This window comes from Entelurus aequoreus, linkage group LG22 (assembly GCF_033978785.1).
Source record: "Entelurus aequoreus isolate RoL-2023_Sb linkage group LG22, RoL_Eaeq_v1.1, whole genome shotgun sequence".
In the NCBI taxonomy this organism is placed as follows: domain Eukaryota; kingdom Metazoa; phylum Chordata; class Actinopteri; order Syngnathiformes; family Syngnathidae; genus Entelurus; species Entelurus aequoreus.
In genome coordinates, this window is record NC_084752.1 from 5933563 (window position 1) to 5951295 (window position 17733).

Consider the following 17733-nt stretch of genomic DNA (forward strand, 5'->3'; position numbering starts at 1 on the left):
CACGTGTATTTTAAATGTATTTTATAATATTTCTAGTTCTGTGTTTCTTCCAGTATTTAACCCTTCATTCCTATATCCTTTTTCCTGGTCGCATTACATGTTTCTTGCCTGTTGCTAGGTAGAACTCACAGGGCTTAGCCATTTTTGCCCCATCGACCAATAAAAACATAATGTTGATTGTTTATGTTTGACATTAAATGAATGAAACAATAATAATAATGATAATAATGAATGTTTGTAACGTACTTTACATTTGTTAAAATCTCAAAATTGCTACAAAGTATAAAAAAACTTTAAAAAAATAAAAAATAGAAAGTTAGAATATATAATAGAAAATTAAAATAGAAATAAAAACATGAAAAACACTAGATAAACACTAGATAAAACAGACACATAGATAAAATAGAAATAAAAACATGAAAAACACTAGATAAACACTAGATAAAACAGAAACATAGATAAAATAGAAATAAAAACACTAGATAAACACTAGATAAAACAGAAACATAGATAAAATAGAAATAAAAACATGAAAAACACTAGATACAACAGAAACATAGATAAAATAGAAATGAAAACATGAAAAACACTAGATAAAACAGAAACATAGATAAAATAGAAATAAAAACAATGAAAAACACTAGATACACACTAGATAAAACAGAAACATAGATAAAATAGAAATAAAAACATGAAAAACACTAGATAAAACAGAAACTTAGATAAAATAGAAATAAAAACATGAAAGCGCTGGATAAAACAGATCAAACAAATCAGTCTTTCCCCAAAAGCAATTGTATTTTTTTTTTTTTTTAAACATGACCTATTAAAAATGTTTTGTAATGTGTTAGTTTAAAAAAATAGTTTAGCTAAAATGTTTAATATTTAAAAAAAAATTTTTAAACATCCATCCATCCATCCATCTTCTTCCGCTTACCCGAGGCAGAATATTTTAAATTATATACTCAAAAACATTACTGACTGATTGCACCTGGTATTCGGACACAGAAAAGTGATACTGTACTGCAAAAAAACCCAACATATTTTTTGCACTATAAGGCGCACTTAAAAGCCTTTTATTTTCTCAAAAATTCACATTGCGCCTTATAAACCGCTGCGCCTAATGTACAGATTAATTCTGGTTGTGCTTACCGACCTCGGAGCAATTTTATTTGGTACAAGGTGTAATAATAAGTGTGACCAGTAGATGGTAGTCACACATAAGAGATATGTGTGGACTGCAGATTGACGCCTCTTTAATAAATAATAAACCTAGCGAGTACCTGTAAGCAAGCAAGCCCAAAACTTTGATGTTTTATTGAGAATAAAGAACATTACACACGGCGCTCAAAAATCTGTCAAAATGTTTTAGTACGACTTTGGTAAGCTACGAAGCCGCACCGTTTGATGAATTGTCGGAGCATTACGGCTACCATAGTCAAACGTACTGTGCTTCAACATACAAGTATTAATAGAGTGTGTGTATAAGGACCCCAAAATTGCACATATTAGCAGACATATTATTTGGCGTTTTGTTTTGCAATATTATGCAAAACCAACTTTTCTTACTTTCTGGTACCTGCTGATGTGTATTTGGGATCTGCATAAGTCCTGAAAATTTGCACAGGTCTGCCATTGTAGTCAATAAGCGCCTTCTTTTCCTCTATCCTCTTCTTGTGGGGCGTTCATCCTCCGCTGTTGCCGTTTCTAATATAAAGTAGCGTCCAGTTCAAACTTATATCTGTCAGTAGACTCGCTATGGAAGCGCTAAAAACCACCGATACAACAAAGATGACGTGGAGCCACGTAAATAAGACCGCCCACAAAACGGAGAATCCTTAAGCGACTGTCAGAAAGCGACTTGAAGATGATGTGTAAAACATCATCTATGCAACATTTTGACCAAAGAACCACCATTACATGTTATGTAGACCGAAAAAAATCATAATGCGCCTTATAATCCTGTGCGTCTTTTGTATTAAAAAAACACCCGTTCATCGACAGTGCATCTTATAATCAGGTGCGCCCTATGGTTGGAAAAAAATGGTTATTAAAAATGACCGCAATGGTATGCAATGTGCTTGTTCAAAGTCACTGCTAATTGACATACAGCAGAGGTGTCAAAGTGGTTTTCACTGAGGGCCACATCACAGTTATATTTGGCCCCAGAGGGCCGTTTCTAACAGTGAATACTATTATTACACCATTTTTTAATACATTTTATTACTAGGTTTTTTTTAAATCTAAAATGTTGGGGGGAAAAAATGGTAAGTTGCAATAATTTCACCTCAAAATGTAGTGTATATTACTGTCAGTTGAAAAACAGTACTGCTGTTTTATGGTACAATTTTACTGTAAAATTGGCATTTGTTTTTTTACCGTAAATAAAAAAACCTGCAAATTTACAGTAAAATTTGGGCACTTGAGCTGCCAGTTTGTTTGTTGTTGTTTTTTTTTTACCGCAAATCAACAACAGTATATTTTTCGGTGTATTACTGTAAATGCCAAAGGGGAAACTCTATACGAATCAGTGTTGTCAAATGTTGTAGTTTTTTTAAGCCGTATTAATCACATTTTTGAATTAGGATTCATCAAGATTAATCACAGCACATTTCTTGCTTGCATAATTTGAATTAACCATCAAAAATACCCCAACATTTCAATACAATTTTATTGTCATAAAATATATTTTTTAATGTTATACTGACTTACTGCGTGATTAATCTGCAACTATACATGATTACTGTGATTTTTTTGTCATTAATCAAGAGTTAACTCGTTACTTTTGAGATTTTGTAATTTTTTAATGTATTGAAAAGACCCCTTAGTTTTAAAACAAATGCAATTTTATTGTCAGAATGTCATTAAAGAACACTTTTAATGTGTTGCTTAAACTTACACACTGTGTGATTAATCTGCAACTATACATGATTGTGATTTTTTTCTCATTAATCACACGCGTTAACTCGTTACTTTTGAGATTTTGAAATTTTGTAATTTTTTAATGTATAAAAAAAGACAGAAAAGCACCACAGTTTATTACAGTAAAAAAGGTAAAAAAAAAAATTCATTTAGAAAAAAATGCCGTAAAAAAATGTACAGTAAATTTCACAATTTTACCATGAAATCTATTGCTACTTTTACATTGCACAATTTGATGGATAACTTGCTTTAAAATCATTATTAGTAGTATATATTTATATTTTAAAAAATGCACTGCAAAAAGTCAGTGTTCAAAAACAAGAAAAAAAAAAGAGGGGTATTTTATTTGAACTAAGTAAAATGATCTGCCAATAGAACAAGAAAATTCGGCTTGTCAAGACTTTCCAAAACAAGTAAAATTAGCTAACCTCAATGATCCCAAAAATACCTTAAAATAAGTATATTCTCACTAATAACAAGTGCACTTTCCTTGGTAGAAAAAAAATGAGACCTTTTTGCTCAATATGCTGAAAAATATTCTTAAATTAAGTACACGCTAGTGCCATTATTTTGACATCATGATCTGCGCTCGGCATCATGATTTTTTTTGTCATGCTTGAAGTAAGAAATTATTACTTTAACAAAGTAGTTTTATACTTGTGAGTGTTGATGACACAGCTTTGCAACAGTTGATATTCTAGTTTCAAGCATGTTTTACTCAATATAGCTCATCAAATCTCAGCAACAAGCTGTAATATCTTACTGAGATCATTAAGGACCAAAACCCTTAAAACAAGTAAAACACTCTAACATAAAATCTGCTTCGTGAGAAGAATTATCTTAACAGACAGAAAATAAGCAAATATCACCCTTATTTGAGGTATTTAATCTTACTTAGATTTCAGTTTTTGCAGTGTGGTTTGAATGTTTGATAATATATTTTTGAATTATTAGTAGAGATGTCCGATAATATCGGCCGATAAATGCTTTAAAATGTAATATCGGAAATTATCGGTATCGTTTTTTTTAATTATCGGTATCGTTTTTTAATTTTTTTAATTATTTATTTTTTTAAATTAAATCAACATAAAAAACACAAGATACACTTACAATTAGTGCACCAACCCAGAAAACCTCCCTCCCCCATTTACACTCATTCACACAAATTCTGGTCATTCTGGTCATTCACACAAAAATTCACACTCATTCACACAAAAGGGTTGTTTCTTTCTGTTATTAATATTCTGGTTCCTACATTATATATCAATATATATCAATACAGTCTGCAAGGGATACAGTCCGTAAGCACACATGATTGTGCGTGCCGCTGGTCCACTAATAGTACTAACCTTTAACAGTTAATGTTACTCATTTTCATTAATTACTAGTTTCAATGTAACTGTTTTTATATTGTTTTACTTTCTTTTTTATTCAAGAAAATGTTTTTAATTTATTTATCTTATTTTATTTTATTAATTTTAAAAAAAAAAGGACCTTATCTTCACCATACCTGGTTGTCCAAATTAGGCATAATAATGTGTTAATTCCACGACTGTATATATCGGTATCGGTTGATATCGGTATCGATAATTAAGAGTTGAACAATATCGGAATATCGGATATTGGCAAAAAAAGCCATTATCGGACATCTCTAATAAATAGACAATATTTAAGTTAACATTTTTTTTCTCCCAAAATAGAAAGAAAGAATACATTCAGTAAGAAAAGTTACAGTACTTTATTGATACATATTATTTCCAGGTTTTGGAGGGCCAAATAAAATGAAATGGCAGGCCACATCTGACATACAGGAACGCAACTGTCATTTTTTTTTAGGCTTATTGTTAAACGTGTGTAATTGTCAAGGTGTTGTCCACAGCACTTTGCAGGCAGTCTTGTGTGAAAGGACAATGTGTGGGACCTGACAGGTGTTTATGCCACGCGGGCTACCAAGGGCCACGTTGTGACCAAGGTAGTTGTTGTTGTTGTTGTTGTTGTTGTTGTTGTTGTTGTTGTTGTCCCTCATTTCTCTTCAGCTTTCTGCTCCAGACTAAAATGATAACATTTCATACATCCAGATGCGAACGAGTGCGGTTTGTCGGCGCGACCGTGCTCCCAGCGCTGCATGAACACGCACGGTAGCTATCGCTGTTTCTGTGAGCCTGGACACGCGCTGGGTGTGGACGGACACGACTGCACCGGTGAGTCCCCTCCTCACACCTTCATGACCGCAATCCTGCAACCACAACTGTAAAGGTTAAAAAAAAATCGACGTGTCGGTGAGAAATTTGTGCACCGACGCTCTCGCGAAACGTACATTTTTAACAAAAGGCGAGTACACTGCAGAAAGTCAGTGTTCAAAAACAAGAAAAAAAAATACAAAAATGAGGGGTATTTTATTTGAACTAAGCAAAATTATCTGTCAATAGAACAAGAAAATTTGACTTGTCAAGACTTTCCAAAACAAGTAAAATTAGCTAACTTCAATTAACCCCAAAATACCTTAAAATTAGGGATGTCCGATAATATCGGCCTGCCGATATTATCGGCCGATAAATGCGTTAAAATGTAATATCGGAAATTATCGGTATCGGTTTTTTTATTATCTGTATCGGATTTTTTTTTTATTTTATTTTTTTTTATTAAATCAACACAAAAACACAAGATACACTTACAATTAGTGCACCAACCCAAAAAACCTCCCTCCCCCCATTTCTTTCTGTTATCAATATTCTGGTTCCTACATTATATATCAATATATATCAATACAGTCTGCAAGGGATACAGTCCGTAAGCACACATGATTGTGCGTGCTGCTGGTCCACTAATAGTACTAACCTTTAACAGTTAATTTTACTCATTTTCATTAATTACTAGTTTCTATGTAACTGTTTTTATATTGTTTTACTTTCTTTTTTATTCAAGAAAATGTTTTTAATTTAGTTATCTTATTTTATTATTATTTTTAAAAAGTACCTTATATTCACCATACATGGTTGTCCAAATTAGGCATAATAATGTGTTAATTCCACGACTGCATATATCGGTTGATATCGGTATCGGTTGATATCGGTATCGGTAATTAAAGAGTTGGACAATATCGGAATATCGGATATCGGCAAAAAGCCATTATCGGACATCCCTACTTCAAATAAGTATATTCTCACTAATAACAACTGCACTTTTCTTAGTAGGAAAAAAAAATGACACCTTTTGCTCAATATGTTGAAAAATAACATATATATCAATATAGATTAATACAGTCTAAAGGGATACAGTCGTAAGCACACATGATTGTATTTTTTTATGACAAAAAAAAATACCATTCTCATTAATCACACGAGTTAACTCGTTACTTTTGATATTTTGAGATTTTGTAATTTTTTAATGTATAAAAAAAGACCCCTATGTTTTAAAACAAATGCAATTTTATCGTCAGAATGTCATACAGGAACATTTTAAATGTTATGCTGACTTATTGTGTGATTAATCTGCAATTATACATGATTAATGTGATTTTTTTTGTCATTAACCACAAGTTAACTCGTTGCTTTTGAGATTTTGTAATTTTTTAATGTGTTAAAAAGACCCCTATGTTTAGACACAAATGTAATTTTATTGTCAGAATGTCATAAAGGAACATTTTTAATGTGTTTTTTAAAAGTACATACCGTGTCATGATTAATGGGATTTTTTAAAATAGTTAATCACATGAGTTAACTCGTTATTTTTTTTATTTTTTATTTTTAATGTATTAAAAAGATCCCTATGTTTTGACACAAATTTTATTTTTTTGTCAGAATGCCATTAAGGAACATTTTTTATGTTTTACTTGAACTTACTTTCTGCGTGATGATTAATGTGATTTTTTTTGTCATTAATCACATGAGTTAACTCGTTATTTTTGACTTTTTGTTATTTTTTTAATGTATTAAAAAGACCCTTATGTTTTGACACAAATTAAAATATTTTGTCAGAATGCCATTAAGGAACATTTTTTATGTTTTACTTAAACTTACTTACTGCGTGATGATTAATGTGATTTTTTAAAATAATTAATCACGAGTTAACTCGTTATTTTTTATGTTTCGTACATTTTTTTTAATGTATACAAATGAGTTGTCAAACGATTAACCTTTTAAATCAGATTAGTCACATGTTTTAATTTTGATTAATCGTGATTATTACAGTAAATTACTTGCGTACATAATTTAAATTATGCATTAAAAAGACCCCTGACCCCATTGAGAAAAAATATATTTTAATAAATTTTTGTAGTTTTAGCTACTTACTGTGTGAATAATGTGCAACTATACATGATTAATGCAATATTTTTGTATAATTAATCCCATAAATTAACCTTTTTTTTTTTTTTTTGACAATTTATTAATATTTTGTGGTTCAAAAAATAAATTACCGTACTTACCGGGACAACAAATTAGATTATCTACATATATTGGCGGCACAAGTCTATAAGCCGCAGATGTGCGCATTGAAACATGAAATATTCACACAGGTGCATGTGTTCATTCACAAATGTGAGAAAAGACAGTGCTAACAAGGTCATTGAGCGCCATCTTCGTCCTCCTCCTGCACGCTGAAACCGCTGAAGTCGTCATCTTCGGCGCGCGTCGGTCCGGCCTTTCAGGGCTCGTTAGTGAAGTTGGATTTCCATTCCGTGCGGCGGCTGTTTCCTTTTTCGATGGCCGGGGTTAATCGTCTTTGGCCTTGGGGCTGCGTCTTGTGCATTTTGTTGTTTCTTCCCCATGATGAGAGTGAGTCCATGACGGGCTAAATGGCCGACTGAATGAATGGCTAAATTTATTGGCGGCATGTGAAGTTCGTAAATGCATGAATTAGTTGAAATTGTATAAAGTGTAGTGTTCAAAGTAGTCCAGAAATGATGTGTTTGATAAATAGATCATATGTTTGTCTGTGTGTCTTCCAGGACACGTCACATGTGCCTCCCTGCGATGCCAGTTTGGTTGCCACATGGATGGACGACGAGGAATGGTGCACTGCCTTTGTCCCCCCGGTCTCCACCTGGCCCCGGACAACAGAACCTGTGAAGGTGCCACTATGTCGCAACTTTGCACAATACACTTTGACTAAGTTCCTTTTGTTGTCCAATTTATTGTAGGCGTAGTTTCATATTTCATATAAAAAGTCATGCTGACCTGACATCTTGTGTCCAACAACTTGTCTCACATGACAGACAACGCCTGTCCTGTAAAGACACGCCCCTTCCTGCCCCCGGTAACTCCTGTCCTGTAAAGACACGCCCCTTCCTGCCCCCGGTAACTCCTGTCCTGTAAAGACACGCCCCTTCCTGCCCCCGGTAATTCCTGTCCTGTATTGACACGCCCCTTCCTGCCCCCGGTAACTCCTGTCCTGTATTGACACGCCCCTTCCTGCCCCCGGTAACTCCTGTCCTGTATTGACACGCCCCTTCCTGCTCCCGGTAACTCCTGTCCTGTATTTACACGCCCCTTTCTGACCCCAGTAACTCCTGTCCTGTATTGACACGCCCCTTCCTGCCCCCGGTAACTCCTGTCCTGTATTGACACGCCCCTTCCTGCTCCCGGTAACTCCTGTCCTGTATTTACACGCCCCTTTCTGACCCCAGTAACTCCTGTCCTGTATTGACACGCCCCTTCCTGCCCCCGGTAACTCCTGTCCTGTATTGACACGCCCCTTCCTGCCCCGGTAACTCCTGTCCTGTATTGACACGCCCCTTCCTGCCCCCGGTAACTCCTGTCCTGTATTGACACGCCCCTTCCTGACCTCGGTAACTCCTGTCCTGTATTAACACGCCCCTTTCTGACCTCGGTAACTCCTGTCCTGTATTTACACGCCCCTTCCTGCCTCCGGTAACTCCTGTCCTGTATTAACACGCCCCCTTCTGACCCCGGTAACTCCTGTCCTGTATTGACACGCCCCTTCCTGCCTCCGGTAACTCCTGTCCTGTATTAACACGCCCCTTCCTGCCCCCGGTAACTCCTGTCCTGTATTGACACGCCCCTTCCTGCCCCCGGTAACTCCTGTCCTGTATTGACACGCCCCTTCCTGCCCCCGGTAACTCCTGTCCTGTATTGACACGCCCCTTCCTGACCTCGGTAACTCCTGCCCCTTTCTGACCTCGGTAACTCCTGTCCTGTATTTACACACCCCTTCCTGCCTCCGGTAACTCCTGTCCTGTATTAACACGCCCCTTTCTGACCCCGGTAACTCCTGTCCTGTATTGACACGCCCCTTCCTGCCCCCGGTAACTCCTGTCCTGTATTGACACGCCCCTTTCTGACCTCGGTAACTCCTGTCCTGTATTTACACGCCCCTTTCTGACCTCGGTAACTCCTGTCGTGTATTTACACGCCCCTTTCTTCCCCTGGTAACTCCTGTTCTGTATTTCTTTATTTTCATGACTATTTACATTGTAGATTGTCACATCAAAACTATGAATGAACACATGTGGAGTTATGTACTTAACAAAAAAAAGGTGAAATAACTGAAAACATGTTTTATATTCTAGTTTCTTCAAAATAGCCACCCTTTGCTCTGATTACCGCTTTGCACACTCTTGGCATTCTCTCCATGAGCTTCATGCACACCTGTGAAGTGAAAACCATTTCAGGTGACTACCACTTGAAGTTCATGGAGAGAATGCCAAGAGTGTGCCAAAAAGTAATCATAGCAAATGGTGGCTATTTTGAAGAAACTAGAATATAAAACATGTTTTCAGTTATTTCACCTTTTTTTTGTTAAGTACATAACTCCACATGTGTTCATTCATAGTTTTGATGTGACAATCTACAATGTAAATAGTCATGAAAATAAAGAAAACATATTGAATGAGGAGAAGGTGTGTCCAAACTTTTGGACACGTAATATTTTTAAAAATTTATTTTTAGCATTTTTTTGTTAAGTTTCATTTTTTTTGCAGACTTGTTGAAAGAGTCCGGTCATACATTTTACATTTCTGACGAGGGGTGCACCTCATCTTACATTTGTGCGATGAGGTGGCGACTTGTCCAGTGTGTACCCCGCCTTCCGCCCATGTGCAGCTGGGATAGGCTCCAGCACCCGCGACCCCATAAGGGACAAGCGGTAGAAAATGGATGGATGGATGACTTCATATGAATGCTTCTTTTCTACTTCTGGGGGTGTGTTTTATGTGGGCGTGACTCATGAGGGATTAACCAATGGGTGGGCGGCCCATAAGTGAGCGGCACCAAAAAAATTAAAACATAACATTTTGAAAAATAGTCTTCATAAAACTGCTTGTGCCCTAATTCTGACCTCTTTTTTTATGTTCAAAGTAGCCCTGGAGCTGCTTGTAAAAAAGAAAAGAAAAAAGAATGCGTCCATCTTTACTTTTATTTACCTTTGGGGGTCAATGTTAGGAATTTGGAAAGGGGACATGGTGGATTTATAGTCCACCCGAGGGGGACGTGTTTTGGGTCAGCGCTTGTTGTTCAAAGCACTTTTTTTGCTTCAAAGCGCTGGCGTCAAGTTCAAGGTAGTCATTTGGACCTTCGTGGGGGTAATTGTTGTTTATGTTGCCTTCAAAGTCACCGTGATGGCACCCAGAAATCTCATTGTCACAAGTTCACTGCAAAAAGTCAGTGTTCAAAAACAAGAAAAAAATTTACAAAAAATAGGGGTATTTTATTTGAATTAAGCAAAATTATCTGCCAATACAACAAGAAAATTCGGCTTGTCAAGACTTTCCAAAACAAGTAAAATTAGCTAACCTCAATGAACCCAAAAATACCTTAAAATAAGTATTTTCTCACTACTAAGTGCACTTTTCTTGGTAGAAAAAAAATGTGACCTTTTTGCTCAATATGTTGAAAAATATTGTTAAATTAAGCAAATGCTAGTGCCATTATCTTGACATAATGATATGCTATTTTTTTTCCATGCTTGAAGTAAGAATGATTACTTTAAAAAAGTACTTTTATACTTGTGAGTGTTGATGACACAGCTTTGCAACAGTTGATATTCTAGTTTCAAGCATGTTTTACTCAATATAGCTCATCAAATCTCAGCAACAAGCTGTAATATCTTACTGACATCATTTAGGGAGGGGGGGTACTAGAATGACGGGGGATGCAAAACAATAACAGTGTAATACGTTTTCATAACATGGTCACTAATGCCTAGTTTCTCTTGTTATATTCTTATTTTACTGTTATATTTGTATTCTTATTGATGTTTTTTGTTTTTATTCTATTGTAATATTTTTCTATTTTGTTTCCATTTATACCCCCATTATTTACTTTTTTAAATTCGATCTCAATTCTGTACACTGCTGCTGGAATTTTAATTTTCCTGAGGGAACTCTCCTGAAGGAATCAATAAAGTACTATCTATCTATCTATCTATCTATCTATCTAGGACCAAAACCCTTAAAACAAGTAAAACACTGTAACATGAAATCTGCTTAGTGAGAAGAATTATCTTATCAGACAGAAAATAAGCAAATATCACCCTTATTTGAGATATTTCATCTTACTTAGATTCCAGTTTTTGCGGTGTTCCTCCTACAAAACATTTGAGTATTTACTGTATTAGTTGGGCTCAAAAAGCTGTTGGTCGCATCGACTTCATGCCCATGTGTTGTGTTGTGTTGCAGACGTGGACGAGTGCCGGCGTCACGCCAGCGTGTGCCCACCTCGCTGGACGTGCAGGAACACATTCGGCAGCTTTGTGTGCGTGTGCCGGGACGGCTCGGTGATGGGCACGCTGCAGGGCTCGGTGCAATGCAGAGGTGAGCTCTCACAGCTTTAAAGCAACACTACGTAACCATCGGATCTCAAAGTAACAGCACCCTCCCCCCGCAGACAAGGACGAGTGCGTGACGGGTGCCCACGGGTGCAGCCGCCACGCTCGCTGCATCAACACAGATGGTTCGTACACCTGTCAGTGTCTGAAGGCCTACGCGGGCAACGGCCGCACCTGCTGGGCCAGGAGAGCCGCCCAGTCCCCTAAGCCGGCAAAGTACTTCAATTACAAACTATCCAAAAGAACGGGGACTAGGAGACCCTCTAGACCAGAGGTGGGCAATTCATTTTTACCGGGGGCCGCATGAGCAACCCGAGCACTGCTGGAGGGCCACACCGACAATATTTCAATTCAATTTTGCTCAAATTATTTTTGATATACCGTAAAATAAATAATAATAATAATAATTTCATTTAACCTAACTTAAAGGCCTACTGAAAGCCACTACTAGCGACCACGCAGTCTGATAGTTCATATATCAATGATGAAATCTTAACATTGCAACACATGCCAATACGGCCGGGTTAACTTATAAAGTGACATTTTAAATTTCCCGGGGAACTTCCGGTTCAAAACGCCTTTGGAGGATGACGTATGCGCGTGACGTCGCGAGGTCCACGGAAGTGTTTGGACACAATACACAGAGCTCTGTTTTCTTCGACAAAATTCCCCAGTATTCTGGACATCTGTGTTGGTGAATCTTTTGCAATTTGTTTAATGAACAATGGAGGCTGCAAAGAAGAAAGTTGTAGGTGGGATCGGTGTATTAGCGGCTGGCTGTAGCAACACAACAAGGACTACTTACCCTGATAGCAGACACCTAGCCGATGCTTGCCGCCAAACCCACGGATGAAGTCCTTCGTCGCGCCGTCGATCGCTGGAACGCAGGTGAGCACGGCTGTTGAGGAGCAGATGAGGGCTGGCTGGCGTAGGTGGAGCGCTAATGTTTTTATCATAGCTCTGTGAGGTCCGGTTGCTAAGTTGCTAATTTAGCCTTAGCGTCATTAGCAACAGCATTGTTAAGCTTTACCAGGCTGAGAATTATTAACCGTGTAGTTACATGTACATGGTTTAATAGTATTGTTGATCTTCTGTCTATCCTTCCAGTCAGGGATTTATGTATTTTGTTTCTATCTGCATTTGAGAACGATGCTATCACGTTAGCTCAGTAGCTAAGTGTGTCACCGATGTATTGTCGTGGAGATAAAAGTCACTGTGAATGTCCATTTCGCGTTCTCGACTCTCATTTTCAAGAGGATATAGTATCCGAGGTGGTTTAAAATACAAATCTGTGATCCACAATAAAAAAAGGAGAGAGTGTGGAATCCAATGAGCCAGCTTGTACCTAAGTTACGGTCAGAGCGAAAAAAGATACGTCCATCACTGCCTCTCTAGTTCTTCACTCTAACGTCCCTCATCCACGAATCTTTCATCCTCGCTCAAATCAATGGGGTAATCGTCGCTTTGTCGCTCCGAATCTCTCTCGCTCCATTGTAAACAAAGTAAAATTGTGAGGAATATTACCTCCTGTGACGTCACGCTACTTCCGGTACAGGCAAGGCTTTTTTATCAGCGAGCAAAAGTTGCGAACTTTATCGTCGATTTTCTCTACTAAATCCTTTCAGCAAAAATATGGCAATATCGCGAAATGATCAAGTATGACACATAGAATGGATCTGCTATTCCCGTTTGAATAAAAAAAAATCATTTCAATAGGCCTTTAACTTTATACAAAAGCAGATTGCTTTTGATGGTTTTATTTTTAACACTGTCTTACACAACACTTCCTGATGTATAATACAATGCAAAAATGTCAATTTCTGTCACTTTATCCTGCATCCTCTTTAAAAGTCCAACATTTTTTCCCGTCAGATTTGGACAACCATCTGTTGTCACACCTGCCAGCTTGTCCCATTTCAGTCCTAACATGTCCAAACACGCATTTACCTCTGTGAACAAGTCATTACCTGTGGTTGTCTCTTTAATTGACTGCATGGCTGCCAGCTCCTCCGTGATTTGAAAGTCAGCAGTTATCCCACGTAAGAAGATGAGCAGCTGGGCGGTGTCACGTACATCGCAGCTCCCATCCAAAGCCAGCGAAAAACAGTCAAAGTCGGCTGTTCTGTTCTTCAGCTGAAGCTCCAAGTTTCCAGCGATGGTCTCAACCCGCCTCGTTACAGTGCGTCGGGAGAGTGACACGTTCTCAAATGTGCCCCTCTTCTTCGGGCATGTCAGCGCAACAGAGTCCAATAAGCACTCCTTAATAAACTCTCTGTCAGAAAACGTATATATATACATATATATAGATATATATACATATGTACAGTCGTGGTCAAAAGTTTACATACACTTGTAAAAAAAAAAAAAAAAAAAATTATTTTTAAAAAAGCCTTTTTTTATATACAGTATATATGTGCTAGTTCTAGCTATTAGGCTGTTCTAGTTTTTATTTTATTTTATTTTATTATTATTTTATTTATTTATTTATTTTTAATATATATTTTTTTTAATGCACTGTAGCACTTTGAGGTTGTTTGCTCAATGTAAAGTGCTTTTACAAATAAAATCTATTATTATTACTATTATTGTTATTATTAAGAACATAATGTCATGGCTGTCTTGAGTTTCCAATCATTTCTACAACTCTTATTTGTTTGTGATCGAGTGATTGGAGCACATACTTGTTGGTCACAAAAAAACTTTCATGAAATTTGGTTCTTTTATGAATTTATTATGGGTCTACTGAAAATGTGAGCAAATGTGCTGGGTCAAAAGTATACATACAGCAATGTTAATATTTGCTTACATGTCCCTTGGCAAGTTTCACTGCAATAAGGCACTTTTGGTAGCCATCCACAAGCTTCTGCTTGAATTTTTGACAAAATTGGTGCAGTTCAGCTAAGTTTGTTGGTTTTCTGACATGGACTTGTTTCTTCAGCATTGTCCACCACAGAACTATCCTCCAGAAGGTCTTATCTTTGTCCATGTGATGTCAGATGAAACAAAAATGGAGCTGTTTGGCCACAATACCCAGCAATATGTTTGGAGGAGAAAAGGTGAGGCTTTTAATCCCAGGAACACCATCCATACCGTCAAGCATGGTAGTATTATGCTCTGGGCCTGTTTTGCTGCCAATGGAACTGGTGCTTTACAGAGAGTAAATGGGACAATGAAAAAGGAGGATTACCTCCAATTTCTTCAGGACAACCTCAAATCATCAGCCCGGAGGTTGGGTCTTGGGCGCAGTTGGGTGTTCCAACAGGACAATGACCCCAAACACACCTCAAAAGTGGTAAAGGAATGGCTAAATCAGGCTAGAATGAAGGTTTTAGAATGGCCTTCCCAAAGTCCTGACTTAAACATGTGGACAATGCTGAAGAAACAAGTCCATGTCAGAAAAGCAACACATTTAGCTGAACTGCACCAATTTTGTCAAGAGGAGTGGTCAAAAATTCAAGCAGAAGCTTGTGGATGGCTACCAAAAGCGCCTTATTGCAGTGAAACTTGCCAAGGGACATGTAAGCAAATATCAACTTTGCTGTAGATTTGCTCACATTTTCAGTAGACCCATAATAAATTCATAAAAGAAGCAAACTTCATGAATGTTTTTTGTGACCAACAAGTATGTGCTCCGATCACTCGATCACAAACAAATAAGAGTTGTAGAAATTATTGGAAACTCAAGACAGCCATGACATTATGTTCTTTACAAGTGTATGTAAAATTTTGATCGCGACTGTATGTGTATATATATATATATATATATATATATATATATATATATATATATATATATATATATATATATATATACACTCACCCTTGTGAGCCTCACTCTAATCCGGGTCACGGCACCACTGCAATTAGTGTGGTTCGGTCCCTGCTTTCTGTTCCGCCCCCGGGACTGGAACCCATACATGCCAACCCTCCCGATTTTCCCGGGAGACTCCCGAATTTCAGTGCCCCTCCTGAAAATCTCCCGGGGCAACCATTCTCCCGAATTTCTCCCGATTTCCACCCGGACAACAATATTGGGGGCGTGCCTTAAAGGCACTGCCTTTAGCGTCCTCTACAACCTGTCGTCACGTTGGCTTTTCCTCCATTCAAACAGCGTGCCGACCTAGTCACATAATTTATGTGGTTTTTACACACACATAAGTGACTGCAGGGCATACTTGGTCAACAGCCATACAGGTCACACTGAGGGCGGACGTATAAACAACTTTAACACTGTTACAAATATGCGCCACACTGTGAACCCACACCAAACAAGAATGACAAACACATTTCTGGAGAACATCCGCACCGTAACACAACATAAACACAACAGAACAAATACCCAGAATCCCTAGCAGCACTAACTCTTCCGGGACGCTACAATATACATTTTTTCCGTCGTAATCTCTCGATAAAAGTCCGTCCCCCTCGCCTCCAGAGTGACGTTTCCGTGCCTCGCCGTCTTCCGTGGCGTCACGGCCCGGGCCAGACTACCACACAGCGAGAGCGAGGGAGCGCAGACAGGTCAGACCTGTTGTCTGGGGGGGGGGGGGAGCCTTTCCTGTGTCGGAGAAAAGAGCGCACGGAAATGATTGCGAGTTTGTTTTTGATGTTTCTCCTGAGGGGTGGCGGTAATAACTGTAATGAGGGGCGGCGTTGCTAGGGGGCACTATGTGCGCTGCGTGGGGGCTCCTGGCAGCTGTTGGAGGGCCCTGCCACTGACCCTATTCATCCCGACAGCAGGTGTCACTTCGCGTCCCCCCCCCCCCCCCACTTGCCTCACACACACACTCGCTCAGATAATGTGTGTGTGGTGAGTCGGGGGGGACCTGGAACTACTTATCGAGAACAAAGAGGCAAATCAGGGAAAAATGCAGCCTCCTCGAATAAATCTCACCACAATGCTGAGAAAAATCCCCCAGCTCGCCCTCAGAAAGGCAGGAAAAACCTGGTTTGTTTCTCCCGAAAGCGCTCCACAAAGTGTCTCCACAAAGGCAGAAATAGAAAACATTTTAGATAAAAGCAAAGCAGCAACTAAGCCCCCCCCCCCCCGCCCCGCTCCCCGCACCCCCCCTCGCCCAAAAGGACCTCACACCAAGATGGGTGTAATTCCAAACAGAAACCAAAAAAAAAAAAAAAAAAAAAAAAACATGTCGGCTACAAATAAAAAACAAGTGACGAGTGGAAATGTTCCTATTTTCATTTTTGTTTATGTGTTTGTTGTTTTCGGCTCAGCTGTTGACATGCACGACACATTTATCGGAGACACAATACAATATCTCGAATATTGACGTTATTATTCGGCGCTTAAAGGCCTACTGAAATGAAATTGTTTTTATTTAAACGGGGATAGCAGATCCATTCTATGTGTCATACTTGATCATTTCGCGATATTGCCATATTTTTGCTGAAAGGATTTAGTAGAGAACGACGACGATAAAGTTCGCAACTTTTGGTCGCTGATAAAAAAAAAGCCTTGCCTGTACCGGAAGTAGCGTGACGTCACAGGAGCTAGTATTCCTCACAATGCCCCGTTGTTTACAATGGAGCGAGAGAGATTCGGACCGAGAAAGCGACGATTACCCCATTAATTTGAGCGAGGATGAAAGATTCGTGGATGAGGAACGTTAGAGTGAAGAACTAGAGAGGCAGTGCAGGGTGTATCTTTTTTCGCTCTGACCGTAACTTAGGTACAAGGTCTCATTGGATTCCACACACTCTCCTTTTTCTATTGTGGCTCACGGATTTGTATTTTAAACCACCTCGGATACTATATCCTCTTGAAAATGAGAGTCGAGAACGCGACATGGACATTCACAGTGACTTTTATCTCCACGACAATACATCGGTGAAGCTCTTTAGCTACTGAGCTAACGTGATAGCATCGGGCTTAACTGCATATAGAAACAAAAGAAATAAATCCCTGACTGGAAGGATAGACAGAAGATCAACAATACTATTAAACCATGGACATGTAAATACACAGTTAATAATTCTCAGCCTGGCAAAGCTTAACAATGCTGTTACTAA

At 38.3% G+C, this 17733-nt stretch overlaps 1 protein-coding gene across 6 annotated transcripts in view; it reads left to right on the forward strand.

Moving 5' to 3' along the window:
• The window catches only part of si:ch211-194g2.4 (nephronectin), a 37332-nt gene extending 25246 nt beyond the window's left edge, over positions 1–12086 (forward strand). For all 6 annotated transcript variants that reach the window (XM_062032455.1, XM_062032460.1, XM_062032457.1 and 3 more), the window contains 5 exons: positions 4802–4894; positions 5001–5123; positions 7871–7993; positions 11558–11692; positions 11766–12086. In XM_062032455.1, coding sequence (XP_061888439.1) covers positions 4802–4894; positions 5001–5123; positions 7871–7993; positions 11558–11692; positions 11766–12013 — 722 coding nt within the window. In that variant the 3' untranslated portion in view covers positions 12014–12086. The remainder of the gene's footprint in view (positions 1–4801; positions 4895–5000; positions 5124–7870; positions 7994–11557; positions 11693–11765) is intronic.
• The last annotated feature ends 5647 nt before the right edge of the window (positions 12087–17733 follow it).